The sequence below is a fragment of the Diadema setosum genome, chromosome 14, assembly GCF_964275005.1.
Source record: "Diadema setosum chromosome 14, eeDiaSeto1, whole genome shotgun sequence".
Lineage (NCBI taxonomy): Eukaryota > Metazoa > Echinodermata > Echinoidea > Diadematoida > Diadematidae > Diadema > Diadema setosum.
The window spans coordinates 11043512-11067885 of record NC_092698.1 but is presented as its reverse complement, the minus strand read 5'-3'; the positions used below and the strand labels follow the sequence as shown (position 1 = coordinate 11067885).

At 39.2% G+C, this 24374-nt stretch overlaps 1 protein-coding gene across 1 annotated transcript in view; it reads left to right on the top strand.

The window, feature by feature from the left end:
- The window catches only part of LOC140237993 (aminopeptidase N-like), a 37880-nt gene that overhangs the window by 3954 nt on the left and 9552 nt on the right, over nt 1-24374 (top strand). Inside the window, exons 2-13 of the mRNA XM_072317921.1 lie at nt 7528-8275; nt 9165-9438; nt 10526-10646; nt 11354-11508; nt 11947-12060; nt 14645-14779; nt 17235-17366; nt 17588-17763; nt 18478-18569; nt 19097-19233; nt 20139-20342; nt 24186-24265. Coding sequence (XP_072174022.1) covers nt 7560-8275; nt 9165-9438; nt 10526-10646; nt 11354-11508; nt 11947-12060; nt 14645-14779; nt 17235-17366; nt 17588-17763; nt 18478-18569; nt 19097-19233; nt 20139-20342; nt 24186-24265 — 2336 coding nt within the window. The 5' untranslated portion in view covers nt 7528-7559. The remainder of the gene's footprint in view (nt 1-7527; nt 8276-9164; nt 9439-10525; nt 10647-11353; nt 11509-11946; nt 12061-14644; nt 14780-17234; nt 17367-17587; nt 17764-18477; nt 18570-19096; nt 19234-20138; nt 20343-24185; nt 24266-24374) is intronic.

Genomic DNA, 24374 nt, shown 5'->3' with positions numbered 1-24374 from the left:
TCACTTTCATGCAAAGAAATGGTAGAATTATAACACTGTACTCGGGTACAATGTAATAAGGTTGTATAATGTAACTTCACTATACTGACGCCAGCTACGGTTGACGGAGAATAATCTGCTCAGGACGGTTCTTGTTCACTGATCTCCCCTCTAATAGTCCATGGGCCAGGCCAGATATTGGTACCATCTGAGGTTGCAAAACCTTTTTGGTGTCATTTTGTTTGTCGGGCATAGATATGCTTATCAAGCTATGATAGCATTTCCAAATGAGTAGCTTAGTCATAGTAAATGAATTTTAAACAAATTTGGTCTCGCTGTTATATCCCTGTACTTCTGAATCGAGACCAACCGCTATACAAAGAAGAGCACTGTCTTCTGTATGTTCACAGGTGTTCTGTTGTAAACGCGGTGCGCTTAGTCTTTATTCAAGGCAGCGAAGGGAATATCCAAGGGTTATGATGTCCACCGCGCTTAGTCTAATATTCAAGACGGCGAAGGGAATATCCAAAGCTTATAATACAGTGTATATCCTTTTATCTAAAAACAACAACAACAAAAAAGCAATTTCTCGTGAATTTTAGCGTATTTTTCAATTATTTATCATTTTCCGGTGAAAACGCTACGGTGAAAACGCTAATACCACACCAATCTCGCTTTATTTCCATCCAACAATGAAAGATTATGCAAAAACAATGTACCGGTACACTACAATACATTATGATTACTAATGTTGGAAATGAACAGAGTGATTTTTGTTTAAAACTGATGTATTTGTTGAGAGGGTGGTATAAAAACAGTATAGATAATCCCTTTTATTAGGAACTTTAGATATGATAACGGTACATTGGTCTAGATAAAGACTAAGCGCACCGCGTGACAGCTGTGGACATCATAACCCTTTGGATATTCCCTTCGCTGCCTTGAATAAAGACTAAGCGCACCGCGTTTACAACAGAACACCTGTGGACATACCATGGAGCTCTGTTAGCTCCATGGACATACAGAAGGCAGTGCTCGTCTTTGTATAGCGGTTAGTTTCGATTCAGAAGTATAGGGATATAAAAACGAGACCAAATTGGTTAAAAATTCATTTATTATGACTAAGCTACTCATTTGGAAATGCTATCATAGCTTGATAAGCGTATCTATGTCCGACAAACAAAATGACACCAAAAAGGTTTTGCCACCTCGGATGGTACCAACAACCCATTTTTCGGCTCTTGGCCCATGGACTATAAGGGGAGATCAGTGTTCTTGTTCTTAGTCTGAATGCCCGGTGAGAAAGCAAGTATGAGCCTCAAGATTGCTGGCGTGTGTCCGTTGACGAGCATGTACCCCTTGTCATACGCATCGATTGACCTTTACATGGCCATTGTAGTGTGCATCTTATTAGGTGATCCGAGTATCCTCTCGGATCACCTTCTGTTTTTGTACGGATTCTTTCTTTAGGTGATCCGAGTATCCTCTCGGATCACCTTCTGTATCTGTACTGATTCTTTGTTCTTCTTTTTATTAGGTGATCCGAGTATCCTCTCGGATCACCTTCTGTATCTGTACTGATTCTTTAATCTTCTTCTTCTTTAGGTGATCCGAGTATCCTTCGGATCACCTGTATCTGTACTGATTCTTTATTTCTGGACAAAAGTTGTGCAGAGATTAACTCAGAAAGTCCTCTGCCTATCAATTTCAAAATTATACCATATATGTATCATGTCACAAAGACGACAGATTTTGTAAAATCATTGTGATCAATGGACCGTGACGTCACTATGACGTCATTATATGAAAGCACATTTTCATTAATATCTCATTAATGGAATGGAATTTTTCTATGAAATTTACGTCACATATAGTTCAAATCAAGCGCACTCTACACATTTTCTCAAATTTCAGTTTCCACTTAAACCGTGCGCGTACGCGCACGTTAAAATGTTGACATGCTCAAATCGAGCTCAAATTTTTTTTGCACACGTTTCAGATCATTTGAAGCATTTTTTGAAAAATTGAAAAAATTGGACGGACGCGTACGCGCGCGCACATATACGCACGCACAGCTCATATGCAATAGAAATTTCCCGTTTTTTTACACTTATCGGATGACTGAAATGTCAAGGAATATTTCTACCAAGTTTTAAGTCAATCCGACTCAATATGACGTCATACGGGCCCGTCAAAATTGAAATTCCGCGCGCGCGTCAATAGCGATATACAGTGCAACTATGCCAAAAAACTGCCAATTTTAAATCCGATTTTACCCGTCAGGATGGACGGTGACCCCCCATTTTCTGTACATACTTTGAAAGCTGATGAGTTGTACATGTCATTTCATGGGGTGGCAATGCTGACAAAATGATTAAAAGATATCAAATTTCTTAATAAAGTAAAAAAAGTAAATTTTCAAAATGACGTCATCAAATTTCAAGTTCACTCAAGCGTATTTCACTAATCCTTTGCCAATTTACACCCAGATTTCAGTATGTTGTAGCTTATTATATGATCTTTCATTAATATAATAACAACATTTTGATTGGATGACGGCATCACCTCGTAATATTGGATTGAAAGTAATATTGTCAAATTTGACCAGTTTACGTGTTATCTTAATGGGAGTGCAGTTTTTCTGGAAATGAAAATTGACATGACTATCTTTTTCGAGCATTAGCTCACTTATGCTTCGGTGAATTTCTCTAAGATTTTAATATGTTGTAGCTGGGACTTTGGGCTATCGTAATGTGCCCTCCATTTTTTCATACGGTATCGGGATCACGTCCAAAAACTTGGTTGAAATCAAAGCCTATCTTCGATGTATTTTCATATTTCTTTCTTTTTCCAACTTTCTTTGCAATAACTCAAGAAAAAGATACTCTATCACCACCATATTTTGCACATGTTTAGTTCATGTCACGTACATTATTTCATAAAATAACAACTACTTCATCAGACGCCATCTTGGGTATGTAAATTAGGGTCAAAGGTCATAAATGTTTCATCCTGTGTCTTGGTGAATACATGTTCTATCTTCCCCATATTTTGCACACGTAAAGACCGTGTTACAAGGATCATTTCACAAAATAACCACTTTTTGCTCTGATGCCATCTTGTCTGTGCAGATCGGGGTCAAAGGTCATATGTACTTCTTTCTTTATCTTCGTTATGACGTGTTATCTCTATGGGAGGGAATTTTTCTAGATGTGAAAATTGACATGATTGTCTTTATCGAGCACTACCTCACTTACCCTTCGGTGAACTTCTCCCAGATTTTAATATGTTGTAGCTGAGACTTTGCGCTATCGTACGTGTTCCCTTTGTTTTTCATATGGTGTCGGGATCACGTCCAAAAACGTGGTTGAAATTAAAGATTATCTTCGATGTATTTTCATATTTCCTTCTTTTTCCAATGTTCTTTGCAATAACTCAAGAAAAATAGCCCCTATCAACCCCATATTTTGCACATGTTTAGTTCATGTCTCGTACATTATTTCATAAAATAACAACTACTAGATCGGACAACATCTTGGGTATGTAAATTAGGGTCAAAGGTCATAAATGTTTCATCGTGTGTTAATAGTGAATACATGTCTTATCTTTCCCATATTCTGCACACGCAAAGACCATGGTACAAGAATCATTTCACAAAATAACCACTTTTTGCTCAGATGCCATCTTGGGGGTGCAAAGTGGGGTCAAAGGTCAAATATACTTCATTCTGCATCTTTGATAGTGTATACGGAATTCGGTACCCAAGATGGCAGGTCTGACTCCCTTTTCAAAATGAGAATCCAAACATCACACGACCAATGTCCGTAATCTCAGGTGAAAACTCGAATCATTGATTTAAAAAAAAATCGGATCACCTAATTTGTCAGTCTTGACAAATTCCGAGTCTAGTTTGCAATGGTAATAGGTCGGTTCATGTTTGGTAACCATTTGTACTGGTGATAACATTCTTGCGTTACGTCCCGGGGCACTGAGACAGCTATAGACTCTCCTGTATTTCTAATACCTCATCCAACGATATTTTTACGTCTGCGCCGTTCCATCATTTTTGCAGCTCACTTTCGCAAAGCAAACAGTTGCCTGCAGATGGGCGTAGAGTAAAGAATAACCTCAGAACCAACAATTACAACATGGACCCCAAAGTGACTTATTCTTTTTCGTAAATATTCGTTAGACATACCCGATTTAATACTCCATTCTCTAATGCAGATTTTAAGTGACTTACATATTAATTATAGATATAGGATTTTAAGAACTCATTCATCATTTCTGGCCGTTTTCGTATCTATTGAGACTGTGAGGCTTGGAAATTCTGGAAAGGTCGCAGATATGAATAGAATAGTTTTTCTTTTGACATAATATCATGTTAAGGGGGTGAACTGAAACAGAAGTCTTGATATGACGTCTCTAGCAGTTACACGATTTGTATATCTATCGTGTTAATGCAAGCTTATATAGTCGCCAATTCGAAAACTGTTTGTCTCTGTATGTTATTGTGCCATAGTTTAGCCCCAGATCTTAGCGCTAGCAGTGGAAAACCAACGCATTTTTTGCAACTTTTTTCTCTCTTTTTGCCTTGTAGTAAAGTAACTTGCGTAAACGGAAAGAACATTGGCGCCGCGAAACACGACTATTTGTAGAAGCATGGTAGAAGGAATACCGTTGAAACTTGCCTGCTTTTAAGCGATACAATGCAGTAAATCACTGATTACAGACTGCGACCTCTTTCTTAGAATGTCCTTCCTATATAGAGTAATATAGTAAGTACTTGTATACATATTAGAGTATTTACGTCGATGTATAGGGTAATTTGTCACAATCAGTTGCAATGAAAACATCTCGACGGAAGAATTTCATGAATTTGAATAATTACGCAGTACCCGCTGCATGCTATAAGAATTAGAACCAACACTTGCTGTCGGGAGGGAGTTCGGTGGTCTAGTGGAGATGACGCCTGTCCAAAGATCAGGAGGTTGTAGGTTCGAATTCTGCTCGGGTATGTACACCCATGATATCTTTTATCAAACAACTAAAACACTGATCAATAAAGTGCTTGTTTACCTCGGTTTATACAAGGACAATTTGTCAATCAGTTGCAGTGAAAACATCTCGAATTTCATGAATTTGAAATGATAGAGTAAATGCTGTGCATTCATAGATGTTTATATCTCTTCGTCGATTCATGAACAAATGCTTTGAAAAGGTCTGATCTCACTTTGTCTGATCAAGAGAGTTTTTAGCAATTCGGTTTATGTTTTGTTATAACATTTATGATTGCTAACCACCAAAAATATTGAAATCAATTATCTTAACCAATCAAATAAGTGAAGTTCCACGGTTCTTTCAAGACATTTTTAGAAAGAGTTGAAAAAGAATGACATGACGTCCCTTTCAGATAGAGATTAAGCCACATCTTCCAGAACAAGTCGGCCACACCATACAATCTTGCACGCACATTAGGTCACCGTCCTCCGCATGGTGGCGTGGTGGAATCGTGTTGGTACAATATAGTATAGCTCCATGGTCGACTGAAGGGTCCCGAAAGCTTCCTTCAAGAAGTGAATGGACTGCTAACTCATCTTTTGATATCTTCTCAAAAGGGAGAAAAACCTAGTTGACCTTTGATCTTTTAAAGGTTCTGTTTACCTTTGGAAGCAGTGATTTTAAAAATGTTCAAGATATCAGATTTTATGCATATGTGTAGGTCTGTTGTATTACAAAACATCTTACTATATAAATTTTTGCAATAAAGCCTGAAATATAAGGAGATATCTGTATTTTTCTCAATAAACAGTAACTGTAGACGGATTAATCTGGGAGCATTCTTATTATAACTATTGTTCACATTTTGTATATTTAACAATACTTAACATCGATTATACGGATTCAAATATTTACAGTGGTTGTTTCTATCCCTAACTCACATTTCAGAACTATTCTAAAGCACAAATGCTGGGTTTTTGTTTCATCTGCAAATGGTAAATTATGCCTTTAACCCACCCCCAGTCTCCTGACACTGAAGTGTTATTCTTTATTCGGTAAGCAAGGAAACAAAAAACCTCCCAGTTTGAAATCCAACTCGAGACCATGGAGGCCGTTGCGATACTAATGTCAACAGCCGCTGCTATATCTAGAAGTCTCGTGAGTTCGAAAAGCAAACAGTGGCAGGTGCAGTGACTAGATTAGGTCCTACATGACAAGAAAACCCGCCTCTACCATTAGCTCTCGTCTATACTAGTATACTATTTAAGAGTTTTCGTATACATGCAAGCTAGATGTTAAAGTCATAGTGAAACGAACATCAAAAATATTTGGATCAAAGGTTAGAATTGTAAGAGGTCATGGCATACTGAATCAAGGGTTAAGAAACTTGAGAGAACGCTGTGATCAGGACTTGTGACTCTCAGTCAGGAAGAATATTTGCCGCCTTGAGAACGGTAACCTTAATCATCGTGGTTTGCCACTACTTGCCTATCCAGTTCATTGTCAGCATATCATTTTGATTGGTGTTTTGATCTGAAACATTCGCGTCTTCATTGTAGACGTTTCAGTCAGGATAGTCACTGCCAAAAGACGTACACTTTACTCTAATGCCGGTTAGTTATTCACTCAAGAAACCAATTATGGCAATCAGCAAGGAACAACGATGGATTGTTTTTGAAGCCTTCTGACAATGTCCAAAGGTAACCTTATATAACTTTTGATGTATTTTTTGAGTGTTTGATATGGTCTTCTTCTTTTTTTATTCAAAGTGTCCTCTTTAGTGTTGCCACTGATCTAGAGGGTCCGGCCAGTATTATTACCCTAGCAGTGACATGACAGTATACCATTTATACACATGGGCCGAGAGGGTCAAGTGGGTAAAAACATCTTGTTCAAGAATGTAAGCACTGGATTGGATTCGAACTCTGGTCCTCCGACTGTCAGGAGTCATTGTGTCAACATTTTATCAATTTTCCTACCACGATGAGCGGGATAACGAATAAAAACTACCGTTTACAGAAATTACTTTCTGCAAATTGCAGATGGTCAGGAAAATACCGACTGGTGAGGTTGTCGTCCCTTTTTTGGGGGGACAGTGAACCAATAGCTCTGTTATAAACTCCGTATACCACTGATTTGTAGAAAATGTAATGTCCAAAATACGATATCGCAAAGTGTTCTCTTTAATCTCCTCTCGTATACTTGACTAACGCTTTGGAGCGAAAGTAATGTCCTCCCCCAACGTCATTACCGAAAATTTTATTCTGCATGGCATTGGAATGTAAAAGGGAGCATTTGCCGATTGAAGTAGAAGAAAATTCAGGATCGACGCTAAAATTTAGATGCTCGACTTTATCATACACCGCTTTAATGAACAACACACACACACAAGCACACACGAGCACATAATCATACATACGTGTATATCCATATACCTCAGTATACCATCGATAATTACGTGCGTGTACGTACAGTTGTGTATGCTTGTGTATCTATGTTCCATCACTTTTCTATTTACACTCACATAATTATTTTATCCATGACTAGCTGGATCAGCGGCGCAAACGACAGAGAACAGCATGGGTATGGATGGCAAGTTTGAAATCGACGAGGAGACGGGCCACAAGAGCGGAAGTGGTTACTTCTGTAGTTATGGTCAGATCGGATTTCTTGTCGTTATTGCATGCGGTTTGATTGCCGGCGTGGGCTGCATGGCCTACTACCTTCCAGAGCGACCTTGTATTGAGGAGGTTGGACCAACAGAACCAGGAAGACAGACTGAGCCCCCTCATACAGAGAAACCACCTACAACGAAGCAGAAAACAGAGAAACCCCCGACAGAATCACCCACAGAGCCGGGCATGCAAACCACCATGCCGCCTACTAGTGGAACATGGAACGGTCGTCTGCCAGAGAACCTCATCCCAGAGCATTATGAACTCTACCTGAAACCTTACCTGTACGAGGAACATCTCGGGGCGGACAATCGCCTGTTCACTTTCGACGGCAAAGTCACTATCGTGATGCGGTGCGACATGCCTACCGATGTGATCACTCTGCACATCTATAATATCACCGTCGAAAGGTGGGAACTCACTGACAAAACCACAGGTAAGGTAATCAACATCACGCACTGGGACGAGACATTGGAATATCAGTTCATCCATTTTCACCTGAATGAAACGCTAGAGGAGGACCAGGACTACGTTCTGTGGATACAGTACGTGGGCGAGCTGAGTGATAGTCTGGCTGGTTTCTACCGGACCAGCTGGGCGGGTCCAGATGGTGAAACTATGTAAGGTTCCTGGCAGCTAAATATAGCTGAAATATTGACTCTGATTACTTTAATGTTAATGTTTCTTCACATTATGAATTTCATAGTTCCTATTAGTCAAACCCTTTAAGAAAAAAAATAACTCCAATGGAAATATTTCAATTTTTTTTCAGTCAGATAGTATAATCTAACGACAGAAATTGAAACGAAATCTGGTGAAATGAATTTCATGAAGATTCTTCAAACTCACTATGTAGTCCGGTGGCACCTTGAATCAATCCTCTCGGCGAGTGGACGTGGAATACTCTTGTTAACGACAAATAGAATGAATTTGGTTCTTCTATGACGTTATTCAGATCAATTCAATAGAAAAGAGATAAATTCCCGCTACTCTGAGTGGCTAACTAAAGTGAAATGACAAAATCCTCAGCACGAATCACGGTAAAAAGAAGAATACGTATATAATAAAAATAAGATAAAATCCTAACCCTTTCGTGGTAAGCATAGAGATGACTATGCACAGACAACGCAGTGTCTATGTCACAATGGAAATGTTCTTCCTCTTGTTCTTCACATACAATCTACACTCTACTTTGATTCCTGATTTTTTTCTCCCGAAAGTGTATAGGCGTCAGAACCTTAGCTGGTCAGTGATATTGTTAAACTTAACTCACGCGTTTCCTGGTAAATGATACAGTGGACTTTTCACTGCAGTGGAGGCATTATCTTACAAAGTCGATGAGATGGGTATGTCTGAGGAGAACAATTAAAATGAATAATCATCATCGATTAACTATTGTGGTGGCAGTCATCACAGGGGAACCCTTTCATATTTTGCATGCTTCAAATAAATGAAATACCTCATGACTACAATTCACAGGGATCAAATGAACTGAATTTCTGTTACCAGGTGGGCAGCCACATCACAGATGCAACCCACAGACGCTCGTCGTGCCCTACCCTGTTTCGACGAGCCCGCGCTCCGAGCCTACTTCGACACCACGATCGAACATCGCACTGATATGGTTGCCCTGTCCAATGGCATCGAAGAGGAAGAGATTCAACTTGGAAACGGCTGGATGACGACCTCGTACAGAACGACTCCGAAAATGTCTACTTACCTTTTGGCTTTTGTGGTCGGTTACTTCAACTACACTGAGGCTTATACAGAAAACGGTGTTAGAGTGAGTATTGCTTATACTAACGAAAAACGTCAGGCAATTTATTGTGTTAACATTTTACATTAAAAAAGTCTGTGAGCATATTTTGATGACTGGAATGATTCAATGAACCTTGGTGCATTTTTCAGACCTGTGGTTTTCACACCTGCGATGACGAACGGATAGCGTTCTTTTTGTATCAATTCAGTCACCTGATTTGATATAATGAATAATAGATTGAAGATTAGCAAAAATATAGGAAATATTATTAGTGTTGCAACTTTACTGTAACGTACTCTTTTTGATCGGTCGTGGTAATTTCTCCGATAACACACATCGTACTTTGAGACAGGGAAGCAGGTTTAGCAACACACATGAATATACACACACGCACGAGCACACACATTATTATCAGTAACTAACAAAATATGCCAAGTGCATCTCAGATTCTGTGTTTCTCGTTGAAGTTACCTGAACCTTTTCACTGTCATCCTGCGATTATCCATCTCAGAGCTGGATGTTGCTAGGCTTTGTATATGTATATATATATATATATATATATATATATATATTGCATCTAGTTCCCACGGGAGAAGAGTTACAGGGTTTACGACGATGAAGGGCAAATTGTTAAACAGTTGCAATGAAAACATTTCCCATTTCGATGCAAGAATTAATTACTTTGCACATAATAATGTTCAGTACCAGCTGCTACAAGGGATTACAACCAACACTGGCAAAAGCTCAGTAGTATAGTGGATATAACATCTGTGTAGTAATCATCAGATTGTTGATTCGAGTCTAACCGGAGTATGTATGCCCGTGATCTTTTATCATGGCTGCTACAAAACACTGAATAAATGGAGCTTAATTTTGTCGATGAAGGACAATATTTGCCATAGAAAACTTTTTTTATGTTGCCCATGTTAAAAACGAGCACGGTTCCCCATATCCACTTAAAACACTTTGTTCGGTATGTCAAAAGTTTCTGGATTACCTAGTACCCATAAACATCATATCCAAATGTGGGGTAAAATGTATTTGCATGTGATCAGTTACCTGCCCATTAAGTACATCTAGTTTTGATATGATTCAATCTTTTATCCTTTAGTACCGTGTGTGGTCGAGGCCAGATGCCGTCGAAAGCACCAGATATGCGCTGGATATTGGGGCCAACATCACCACCTACTTTGAAGAATACTTTAACATTCCATTTCCTCTTCCCAAGCAAGGTAATTTTCAATTTTCTTGATTCCACATCACTGCTTACACACACACACACACACACACACACACACACACACATACACAAAGATAAAGTTGTCACTACCACATTTTATCAAAGTCTATCAAAGTATCCATTTTCATACTCGTAGCAATGATAAAAGAAATTATGGGCTTACATACTCGAAAAGAATTGAACCTACCAGCTCCTGATCTCCGGACAAGCGTCATCTCCACTAGACCACCGAGCTTCTGCCCGACAACAAGTGTTGGTTCTAATCCTTAAGGTATGCAGCGGGTACTGCGTAAGTATTCAAGTGGTCTATAGTGGAGATGACGCCTGTCCGGAGATCAGGAGGTCATAGGTTCGAATCCTGCTTAAGTATGTACGCCCATGATTTCTTTCATCATAAAACACTGAACAATTCAGTGCTCATTTACGTCGGGTAGGGCAATTTGTAAATGAGTTGCAAAGCTTGTTGTGTTTTTGTTTGTTAGGGATTTTTGTGTTTCTTGCTGCACACTATTCTGAACATGTGTAAGCATCCCCCCCCCTTTACTCATATCTTCTTCAACACCTGATTTACGACTGTTACCTATGATATCATCACTGATAGATTACATGCGCCGTAGACAAATCTGTGTGATCTTTTCATTCTACTTGAGTACCAGGCACACTTAACTCCGTCTTTAACTGCTTCTCACACTCCGTCAGATATGATTGCGGTTCCCGACTTTTCTGCTGGTGCCATGGAAAACTGGGGACTAATTATCTACCGCGAAACGGCCCTGCTCTACGATGAACGGGTTAACTCAGCCAGTAACAAGCAACGTGTTGCAGTTGTTGTCTCTCACGAGCTCGCCCATCAGGTAAAATGGACTGAAATATAAACACCTTGCCAACCAAGTGGCGTTTGACTGACTGCAACGTATCTTGATAACCGTAGATTACAAACAAAATACAATTTCTTTCATCTATTTTAATGTTTGAACATGATTTTATATGCATGTATAATCATATATCTTTTCATTTTTGAAGCGCAATGAGCACTGAAAGTGGACCTGTGCGCTATACGAGTAGCCACTATTATTATCATATATCATTATTGCTATTATTATTATTATTATTATCATTATTGTTATTATTATTATTATTATTATTATTATTATTAGATATTTACCTAATCATACTGCACTTCTTTTAATGAATATGTGAGCAGTTTGCTCTCCTGTGTTGTTATCGCAACGTTTTTGATAATCAGATCAAACGTTTGTCTGAAAAAATATGATGTCAATTTTGATTTACAGTGGTTCGGGAACCTGGTGACTCCAAAATGGTGGGATGATCTGTGGCTGAATGAAGGATTTGCTAGCTACGTGGAATACCTTGGAGTGGACTTTGTCGAACCGACCTGGGATATGGTGGGTATAATCTATTCATTGAACCTCTATGATGTATCCGAATCAAAGGTATTGTCATAACGTGCTTTCAGAGTTTCTTTCTTTCATATATATATATAATATGTTTGTACACATATATGTTACATATTCATCATTTTATTTATTCGTATATATTTTTCTATTATATATCTATTATATATCTATTATATATATATATATATATATATATATATATATATATATACATATATATAATATTATGCAAGAACCGTCACACCTTTTTACAAAATATCACATAGAACACTTTACAGTGAGATCAGATAATGACCCAGATACAAGCAAATATAGGCAGTTCAACTTCATGATTAAATTGAGTTCACTGCTATGTAAAAAGTTACAGCTATTCTTCCCTGGATAAAAGATCTAATTTGATTCAATTACCTATAGTTGCTTGGTATCAATTTATGGAATCATACAGATAAATAGACGGTGGTCTATCACTTGGTGTACTCCCACTTTATCTAATATCCGTTTAGCCTCAACCCATGGTCTAATTCTGTTTCGTCTACAACCAGTTCGTCTAGTAACCAGTTAGTCCAAATGCCACTTAACCTAAAATGACCACTTCGTCTACAGATGGACTATGCCCATTTCGTCTAACATCCATTTTGTCTATATGCTACATGGTCTACACGTGGTATAATCTCCCGTTTGTCTAGTGTTCGATTCGTCTAATTCCAATTCGTCTAATATCCACTTTGTCTAATTACCATTTCGTCTAATTCGAACTTGGGCTCCACCCGTGCACTTAGGCTGTCCAATTTGGCAATTTATCGTTTAGTCTAATAACAGTTAGGCTACTTATCAAGTAGTCTGCTAAACAATTGATCTACTGACCACTTAGTCTAATGCCCAATTGGTCTGAATACCATTTAGTTGTGCAATATTTATGTTGGCTAACTTTGTAATGTTTACCCGGTAGATTTCAGAATTTAGGCTGTTGAGTTTTTCCAATATACGTCTTCATAACGCCCAACGCGCGGTGTGCAAGTCACAGGAAAATAATCATCTAAAGTCTAGTAGATAGTTGCTTATAGGTTATATGTTTTTTATTGTCTATTTTCCTGTTAATGTTTGCCGTACATCTTTATAACACTTGTAAGAGATAGACCGCCGAGGATGTTGCAGGGAGTTTGAATTGGAGAGTTAGAGTTAACATTACACCAAGGAGGTCCTACCTCCTTGCATAATCTACCCTCGTCATAGCTGCAGCTGTAAAATGAACCTTACCTGTACATGACACATCACTGGTGTTGAGAATTATCTGATATTGACGTTAACATGACATTGCAGTTGACTTTCTTTTCAGGTAAACAGGGAAAGTGAAAAGAATGCACAAAGTGGCACATTCAAGCCATCGTGTTAGGAATGTCTATCGATTTTATGATACTAAACTTTGATGTCCCGAGAACGTATTCCTTTTTTAAATCATTTTTTTTTTCAAATCAAACTTTCCACAAACTAGGCACGTGGGCGCAGTAGTCTAAAATATGAGCCAAATCTAAGGCTGTGCATTCACAACATGCAGAAATGGACAGATGAAATCACAATTTACTTGGTAAATATACCATACAAGAAAATGTGGTTGGACCAACAGAAGGTAGACGAAATAATGATTAGACGAATCGGCTGTTGGACTAACTGGAAATTAGTGGAAATAGGAGGAAACTAACTGCGTATTATTCCTGGTGTAATAGACCAATCTGGAGGTGAAAGAAGCAGTAATTAGCCGAAATAACCTTAGACCAAAATGATAAATAGACTAAATGAAATTTAGACGAACTGACAATAGACCAAAATGATAATATTAGACGAAGTGGAAAAAATCCAAACGGACAAAATTACAATTAGACCATCTGGTCATTAGACGAAATGACAGTTAGTCAAACTTGGTATAAGACCAAGTGACAGTTTGCCAAACTGGGTATAAGACCAAGTGAGGATTAGACAAAACGGGCGAAACTGATAGCATACCAAGTGCCTTTATCTATACTACCATACATGTCTACAAGAAGCAAAAAAATCCCAAAAGATTTTCTCTGCGAGATTAAATGAAGCATGCACACATTCAGATCCAAGATAGTTAAGGTTATGAAAACAAGACGTGGTATTAATAAACATCAGATGGGGTTACAATGGTATTTTAAACGTCGCTCTTTCCCTGTCCGGAGTAGATGTGAACACATTGAGTAAGATATCTTGGAACCAACTAGACATAGACAAGAGGTAACATTTTCTTGAAACAGATAATGCGTAAATTTCATCCTCTGAAAAGCATTGATGAAATGCCATTGTACACACAGGCGATTTTTTTTAATTTGTGATGTTTTATCTTAAATTTTGCATCCAGAGGGAACAATTTGTGGTTGAAGCCCTGCAGAGTGTGTTTGACCTTGATTCCCTTAACACCTCTCATCCTGTTCGTGTACCGGTCAATTCCCCAGCCGAGATCAACGAAATTTTCGACTCCATCTCCTACAGCAAGGTGAAAGAGACTATTACATTGTTTTAATTTGTAATTTGTGATTTTAAATTTTGCCTCCAGAGGGAACAATTTGTGGTTGAAGACCTGCAGAGAGTGTTTGACCTTGACTCGCTAAACACCTCTCATCCAGTTCGTGTACCGGTCAATTCCCCAGCCGAGATCAACGAAATTTTCGACTCCATCTCCTACAGCAAGGTGAAAGACATTATTGTTGTGTGATGATACACAAAGCTGCATGTGACTAACTCCTCCCCATTCCACTCTGGTGACAGGATATATCTCTTCATCTCCGGCCAGTCACTGACCTCTACTAATATTCTCCACCTCCAGTGAGTCATCGACCTTCATCATCCCTTGAGTACACACTCTACATCTAGCCCCATCTAATTTACGACCAAGTTAAGTCAAACCCAACATCCTGCCCTTCCCCCATTGATTACTAAGAATTTTTGTTGAATCCAGATCCAAGAATGCTACCTCCTTTAAAAACTAGTCCCGCCTTTGTTTCTATAGCAACCATTTTTTTTTTAATTCATGAATGAAATTCTTTCGTCGAGGTGTTTTCATTGTAACTGATTGACAAATTGCCCTACATCGACGTAAATAACACTGAATTGATCATTGTTTTAGTAGTAGCCATGGCATATATATATATATATATATATATATATATATATATATATATACATATATATATATATATATATATATGTATATATATATATATATATACCATGGCTACTTCTAAAACACTGATCAATTCAGTGCTTATTTACATCGATGTAGGGTAATTTGTCAATCAGTTGCAACCAAAGTTTTGCCAAATTAAAAACCTCTCTTTAACATGAAGACTCCACCCCCATTAACCCATTCATAGTATGTTACAACCGTATAACCAATGGGTATCATTCAATGTATGAAGAGAATTGTATCATGCAGAGCAAAAGGACGTGGAATCTGAAGCTCGAAGAGAGAATATCGCTCCCAAACACCTCTCGAATAAAGTTTTCTTCGAAATTAAACTCAACTGTGTCGCAAGTCATTCGTTAAACGTGTACTTCAAAAAATAAACCGATCCCAGCACAATATGGTGGAAAACCCGGTTTCATGTCACACCACCGAAGAAAGAAGGCACATGGTTGATATGAATCCGGTTCCCGTGACCTTCAACTACGATTTGTGATACCACCACTGTAGAGAACATGGCTGCTCTACATCAGCAAAACAAAGCAAAGTTCAGCGAGGCAGAAAACTTGTCTCCCTTCTCAGTTTCTTCATCGGATCCTTTGAAATTGAAAACAGGACGGATGCTGAAAGCCACGACCGAATGAAAACTGATGAACCAACTACTTTACTCCCTGAATGATCAGCGGACAACATGTAACCATCTTAACATCTCGTCTTCGAAAGCTATACTCCCTGAGAAAGTTCCAGGAGGAGTTCACCGCTTCAAACAATATCTATTTTTGACGGAACTGTTTTCCACAACATGACGACCACGAAAACTACAACTTCGTCATCGGCACCATCATAACATTACCACCATCATCTTCATCGGCATCGTCATTGGCACCATCATCGTCATCTTCATCACGGTGGCATCATCAAAGTAAAGGGTCATCATCATAGGCATCATCATCGTGGTAATCAACGCTTTCTTCATTGCCCCGTCACTCCAGTGGACGTCCTCACCATCGTCACCATCATCGCAGTATAAACATCACCGTCATTGTATTAAGCACCATCACCGGCTCATCGCCATACACCCCGTTGACATCTTCACATCACCGGACGAGGACGAACACAATGACTATCTGACAATGACAATCTTTAATGACACTACTACAACCAGCCCAGATCGGCTCCACTCCCATCCACCCATTCATAGTATGTTACAACCGTATAACCAATGTGTATAATTCAATGTATGAAGAGAATTGTATCATGCAGAGGAAAAGGACTTAGAATCTGAAGCTCGAAGAGAGGAGATCGCTCCCAAACACCTCTCGAATAGAGTGCTCTTCGCAAGTTATTCATTAAACGTGTACCTCAAAATATACCGATCCCAACACAACACTAACAATTTTGGCTTTCTTTTATGTACACAAACAAACACACATTATTTCTTCTTTGATGCTGGGACTGACCGGATTTTAGATTGACCCATTCTATTGATTGCGTCCTTTACCTTATCACTTTCTGGCGGAAAACTAAATATAGACAGTGTACATTCCCCCTTAATGTAACCTATCATAAAAATGAACAAGAAAAATCATGCAACGCAAAAGTGAGCTCAGGCATTGGAAGACGCGCTGTTCTGCTCATGATGTCACTACATGTTCGAGGCCCACAACTGAAAGTAGTAGAACTCAGACCCACAGGTAAGCAAACGTGGAATCAAAACAATCAAAAGGAAATTTTGCAGTGTTTGAATTGCATTAGGAACAATCAAATAGATACAAGAGAGAAATGAGTATATGAGTACATACCTTTATCATCATTTTATCGTACTCGATGTGATTTGAAACAGATAACATTGGATGTATGAACGTGACTTTGGCCATCACAACCTATCAGGTCATCATGATGATTTCACAGAGAATTCAAAGTAGAACCGAGTCTTATCTCCGCCTATCTTTGCCTTTACCAGGGCGCCTCTATCATCCGGATGCTGAACAACTTCCTGACGGAGGATGTGTTTGTTGATGGGCTGAATTATTACTTGACTGTCCACAGCGAAGACAACGCTGATTCAGATGACCTGTGGTATGCCCTAACGAGGGTAAGACGAATAACCCTGCTTCATTGGTTTTCATGTTTGCTCGATATCGGAATGATCATGTCTTGGAGGTTTTCAATATTCCTTAAGTTATTGGTGAGTCGAGCGGTTAACTGCGATCGTGAATTTGTAACTGATACATTTATTCTTAATTTCTTCCGAGTGGTTGGTAATGAAAATAAAATGGAAGTGAAGAAACCTTTATGCTTTCACTGCAAACTTAGGCTGACGAAGACAAAGGTGATAACAACGTGAAGCAAATCATGGATACATGGACGCTGCAGATGGGATATCCCGTTGTCACTCTACACCGACTGGATCGTTACAGAGTCAACGCCACACAGGAACATTTCTTGGTTGACCCGACAGCAGTGCCAGACGACACATACGAAAATTTGGGGTATTTTCACTGAAAACAATTTCAAATCAACCTAATTGTCTAAGTTAAAGCATTATGTCTTCATGCTGTTGTTTTTCAATATTTTGACAAGGTAGTCACAATAATGAAACTGTAATCCATATCGGTTCTGTATCCGTGAAATTGGATTCCCCCCCCCCCTGTAATTTGAAATGTCATTATCAATATATAATGAGAAAGACATTCATAGGAGTTGATAATAAGGAACAAATCCTTGAATACTGGTAGTGGTCCAAGACACTCTGAGTTCCTGTATCCCCTGGTATTAATCGTCACTTGGGGACAAAACGATTATGGATAATGTCAACGAGGCCATACAGCGTGTAGATATAGTACATTCAATAAACTACATTCATCAAGTGAAAATCAAGTGAGAAGACCGCATGGCATTATTGAGATTATTATTCTAATATTCAATCCTATAATTTCCCCTTTCCCACTCTCTTCGCCTGTGTGTGTGTCCTTGATTCTCTTTGTTTCGTCCATTCTGAATCTGAAAGCATTACACATTCTACATATGAGAAATCAATATAAAAAAGAAATAGAGAACAAGGTGCTTTGTAATCTGTTGCCAATTTTTGCATTATTACGAGTAGCGTCATCATCACTGGATTATGTCGTCATCAGCATTGCTTGTCCCAGTCACTGACTGATTAACACTGTTTTTCTTTTGTCTTCATATTCCAACAAATATAGCTACCTTTGGTATATTTACCTCACCATGACCCACGCAACAGAGCTGGAGTTCGCATTTCCTGAAGGTGCATGGCTAGAAGCAGAACCTTGGGGTAAGTGATATTGCCACTTTGTTCTACTTCCATCGGCAAGTACAATAACAGCTAGAAATAACAGAGCATGTAAACATACTGCATAATACAATTTACAAATCAGTAAAAAGAGAGCATATTACTGCATTCTGTTCTTCTCATGTAGACAATGATCATTATAGGAAGGAATACGGTAAATTCAGGATTGAATATAAGAAACGCGACTGCAGTCATAACCAGAACTTGACATGAATTGTGACCTCAGTAATGATAGATATTACGCGTGCATGTGTGTGTCGGTGTGTGTGTATGTGAGTGTGCTTTCGGTTGTGCGTGTACACCTTTTTCTGAAAGAATGCAACAATTTTAGCAAAGGATTTATGATTTCTCTACGTCTTTGCACAGGGATGTGAATATATGTTAGATGTTGTTCAGGAATGATGTTTCCTTTTTCCAATGATTGCTTGTACAAAATCGAATGTACCCATTCTTCAAATAAACAGCACAGACAAACACTTTTGATGATTATCTCTTTATCAAATTGGCAGGTGTGTTCAACCTCGAAGATAGTATAGCTGAAGATGACTGGTTTGTGGCAAACATCCGACAGTTTGGCTACTACCGTGTTAATTACGACGAAGAGAATTGGGCACGACTAAGTTCTCTCCTGCAGTCTAACCACACGGTAAACAGGCTCAAAATTAATATATGATAAGGTATAAATGCATTCATGCATACACATAGTTAGATTTACAAGAAATTGTCTGGCTGATGCGATTTGGATAATGAGCTATTATTGTAGCATTTTGAAATCAAAAGTGTGAAAGAACAAAATATTCCTGAAGCGCTATCGCCGCTCACTAGTGGGTATGCAGGCAATCTACAAAATCACGTAGCAGCCACGATCGCGTAAGCTCTAAGTGATACATCCGGTGGAGCCATTTTGCTAATATTTCGCATTTTTGTTGTTACCCAATTTAAAGGGATCGTACAGTTTTGGTTGAGACCTAATTTCAGGTTTCTAACATTTTGGTAAAATAATGAGAAACCTCTTATGAAATATGAAAGAGCGTGTAATTCTGTGAGGAATTCAACGTTTATTTGATGAAAATTGGTTTTGAAATGGCTGAGATATAAAAAAGAGCGATTCTAATAAAGTGTGGGACCCACACTTTATTACGATCGCTTTGTTTTACTTTGTTTTTGGCTGTTTCAGTCATTCCAAACCCGATTTTCATCAAATAAACTTTGAATTCCTCTTAAAATGGCATGCTCTGTACTATATCATGTGTTTTCTTGGTATCTCGCAAAAAGTTAAAAGCCCAATTCTCATCTCCACCAATACTGTACCACCCTTTAAGTGAATTCATGTTATCACAGCGTTATTCAACACATTTCTCATGCGTTTGTGTATATCCAGAGATAGCTCTCCTAAACCCCCGATATTCTGGAGTAATCAACTGTTCTGCAACCATTCGAGAATCATGTTTTCACTTTAATGAAATCAGATAAGCGATAGATTTGAAGACTGGAAGTAATGGATACAGTGATAAGAGTAATGGTTTGATACTTTTGCATTTTGTCCTGTAGATACTACCAAGAGAGAATCGGGCAGCGTTGATCAACGATGCATTCAGCTTAGCTGATACTGGCCGTCTCAGTTACCCCATTGCCCTCAACATCACCCTCTATCTAGATAACGAACTGGATTACATCCCGTGGGAGGCAGCCCTTGGGTCTCTCGCTTATATCCGCGATATGTTCAGCAGGTATTCAGGCTACGGACCACTTGAGGTGGGTTTTCATGAGACTGGTTGCTTCATTCAGTTGAGGTTCTACTGTTAAGATATTCACTCAATTTCAGCTCTATGGCCACTTTGGTGTTTAATCTATGTAGGCACAGCATTTTCTGACCCAAGAGAACCGTTTGTCCACCAAATATTACATCATTTTGCCAAGAGTGTGTCACTCCTAGCTGTGTGCACTCTTGCCTCAAACTCAGCGTAGTGTACTGTACGTGATTATAAAAAAGATATAAGGTAAAACGGGCATCTCATTGGACTGGAGACTATAATAGGTGGTGTCCTGGTAGTGATTCGAGTCTCCACTAAGTCCGGAGACGTCTCCGCGAAGTCTCCTGGTGACTAGTCGGGACTCCGGATACGTCATGGGAGAGGTGAACATGTTCGATATATTTTTAATTTTCGGAAACGATCTAGTCTCCAGCTGGCCTCGGAGACATCTCCGCGACGTCCCGGCCACATTTCATCAGTCGCGGGCACGTCGTGGAGACTAATTTTACCAGCGACTGTCCGCGACGTCTACGCAACCTTGCGGAAACCATGGCGACCTATCGTTGCCGATGCGTAGACGTCGAGGAGAAATCGCCGCGACTGCCGAGGACGTCGATCGCAGTGACTTTCGGGCGAATAAGTTGTCACCTTGTTTGGAGAAGTCTTGGACGTCGCCTTGCAGTCACCTTGTCGTGAGAACGCGAGCCATTTTTGTCGAGCCCACTGGAGGTGAGGGGAGACTTAAGCTGGTATCTCACTGAGCGGCGAACGTTTGCGAACGTAGCGAATTTGAGATTCGCCAACTTTTCTGACGAATGTTTGCGAAAAATCAAAGTTCGCTTCTGCCATTAGCGACAGTTAGCGACTTTTAGCGATGTTTAGCGACAATTAGCAACACTTTAGCGAATGTTTGCGAAAGTGTTTGCGAACACAGGTGGCGACTATTAGCGAATGTTAGCAAATGTTAGCGACAATTTTGCAAATGTTAGCGACAATTTTGCAAATGTTAGCGACAGTTTTGCAAATATTAGCAACTGTTTGCAAATCCTTTGCGACAATTTTGCGAATGTTCTTGGACGTAGAAAAGTATCAGGCGATTGTGTATAGTAAGACCCATAAAACGACATAAAACCTTCCACTGAATTCAGATCTCTTGTGACAACCGTTCAAGATGGATTTCTAGGATATGGAAATAAATTTCTGCCAAGAAGAGGCTCAAGGTGTTGCTATCTTTGAAGAGCTGCTTTGTCAGGCTGCTGCTACAGCTATTCTCTCTCAAAAAGAAAGAGTGAAAATGTTCACTCTTGAAGAAGTGAATAACAGAAAAGAGTGAGTTTCAAGTGAAATTAGAGTGATTTTGGACTGAAAATGTTCATTTTCACTCATTTTGGAGTGACTTCAGGGATCACTCCAAGATTTTCGAGTGATCCCTGAGGTCACTCCAAAATGAGTGAAAATAGATATTTTCACTCAAAATTCACTCCAATTTCACTCAAAACTCACTCTTTTCTGTAATTCACTCCTTCAAGAGTGAACATTTTCACTCTTTCTTTTTTAGAGAGTTGTGCAGCATAAGAGAAATAAAATAAAGAAAAACAAGAAAGGAAGAAGAAAAGAAAGAGAGTCAGAGAGTGCTTGTTGCATAGGACAGACTTTAGTCAATATGAAAAGCTTTTGAAGCAATTACAATCATGATGGAGATGTCAAGAGCTTCAAGAACTCTCTTAGAGAGGAACCTTGTCTGTTTCAGAAGCTTTTGTATAGGAACCATGTGGTTACTTGTTCGCTAGCAGTGGCGAATCATATAAAAACGTTAGCGACACCGTATTACGACCGTTTGCGAATTCTAACGAGTGTTTTGCGAATGTTTGCAACTGTTAGCGAAAATACAAATTCGCAAAGGTTCGCAAAGAAATTTTGAACATGTTCAAAATTTCTTTGCGACAAGAAAAACTGTTTGCGACAATAAAAACCGTTTGCGAACTTTCTTGCGAATGTTAACGAACCTCTTGCAACCGTTTACGAACCCTGGCGAATTCCCAAATTCGCTACGTTCGCAAACGTTCGCCGCTCAGTGAGATACCCCCTTGTCTGCGGCGTCTGTCCGTCCGTCGTCCGTCCGTCCGTAACGATACAAAAACTTGAATAACTCTCTACTGAGGACTTCGATTTCAATCAAACTTGGAGGGAAGAATGGTTATACAAAGTTACACATTTTACGAAACATGAAGGTCACCTCAATGTCAAAGGTCACAGGCAGGGGTTAATGAACTTTAGGGTCCAGTGTTAAGTTTTTAGGGCGCGTTTCGAATATGGCTCATAACTTTCGATGTATATGCCCGTTTGTAACCAAACTTGGATGGTAGATGTCCCTTAGGAAGTTAAAGGTCATCACAAGGTCAAAGGTCACAGACAGGGGTCATCAAACTTTTAGGGGCCAATGTTAAGTTTTTACGGCGCGTTTTGATTGTGGCTCATAACTTTTGATCCTTATGTCCGTTTTTGACCAAATGTTGTTGGTAGATGTCTCTTTGGGAGTTGAAGATCATCACAAAGTCAAAGGTCACAAACAGGGGTCAACAAACTTTTAGGGCCCAATGTTAAATTTTTACGACACGTTTCGATTTTGGCTCATAACTTTTGATCCATATGTCCGTTCGTGACCAAACTTGACTGGTAAATGTCCCTTGGGGAGTTTAAGGTCGCCACACAGTCAAAGGTCATATGCGGGGTCAATAAACTCCCGGAGTTAGAAAAACATTAATTCTTCTACGCAAATTGGCGAGACACATTTTGGCACTTGCCTTGTTTGTTTTTTGGGTTTTTTTTTTAGGATGACTGTAATAATGACTAATGACATATTAATTTCATTCCCGGTTGCATAAATATAACTCTCCAAAAATTGACCAAGCCAATCGTGAAGACGTATCTCAAGGGAGGAGACTTCTCCGTGACTTGTATATACGACTAGAAAGACAAAAAAAAAAAATTGCTTTCGCTCTCACCAAGATGACGACTTCAGAGACGTTTGCAAGTAGGGTGATTATTTATTCGTTCACAAGTCGCGGACACGTCGCCGCGACGTCTCTGGTAAGTCGCCAATGGATCTCCGCAAAGTCGCAGAGACGTCTTGGAGACCTCTTGAATGAAATTGATCTCCGCGACTTGGCTACGACTAGGAGACGTTTCCGCGATCAGCTGGAGATGTAAACGTGTCACCGAAAAAGATCGGACATCTTCTATTCTCTCGAGACTCCCCGGAGACTCGGTTGCATTCCAGGAGACGCCAGGGAGAAGTCTCCGCGACTCGGGAGACTCTAGTCGCAGGTCGCCAACTAGTTTCCGTCTCGATGGGATACCCACTTTATTCATGATTGCTGCCAAAAACATTGAAAGAGACAGAAAATTGCTATTATTTTAGGTTTGTTGTGATTGAGAAATGATGCATACATACAGTAGTGCTGTATTTTGTCAATGCTGATTCATTAGCAACTGCAATACAGCGCATGACATCTCCGCATCTCAGAACATGGGTATAAAGGAGAAATTTTTTAATTTATCCCCTCTCACAACTTTCTGATTTAAATTTGTATATTAGTAATATTATGATCTCTTAACTATGACACATCCCTGAAGGAACGCGCGTAACGGTTATTTTTATCTTGTCTTTTTTATAGTGCCTAGAAGATCCCCTTCCCAATGGAGCTTTTCTTACTTTGAGCAAGGAAAATGTAATTACAGTTTTCAAGCCTATGTTCACGGACCTTTACCCCTACATCTCTCACGCTCCCTCGTGTAAAGATTCGTTTAACATATCGATCTATATTTTCTTTTTCCATATCAGAGGTACATGCGGCAACAGATCAATGAATTGTATGAGACTCTCGGTTGGAACGACACTGTAAACGATCCACACCTCCAACAGTGAGTAGGATGAGAGAATCACACTCAGTGTTATATCATGTAGACTGCACTTAAGCAAATGTCCCCTAAAATACACTGGGCTTCTTCTTAACCTTTTTTCTTTTTTCTT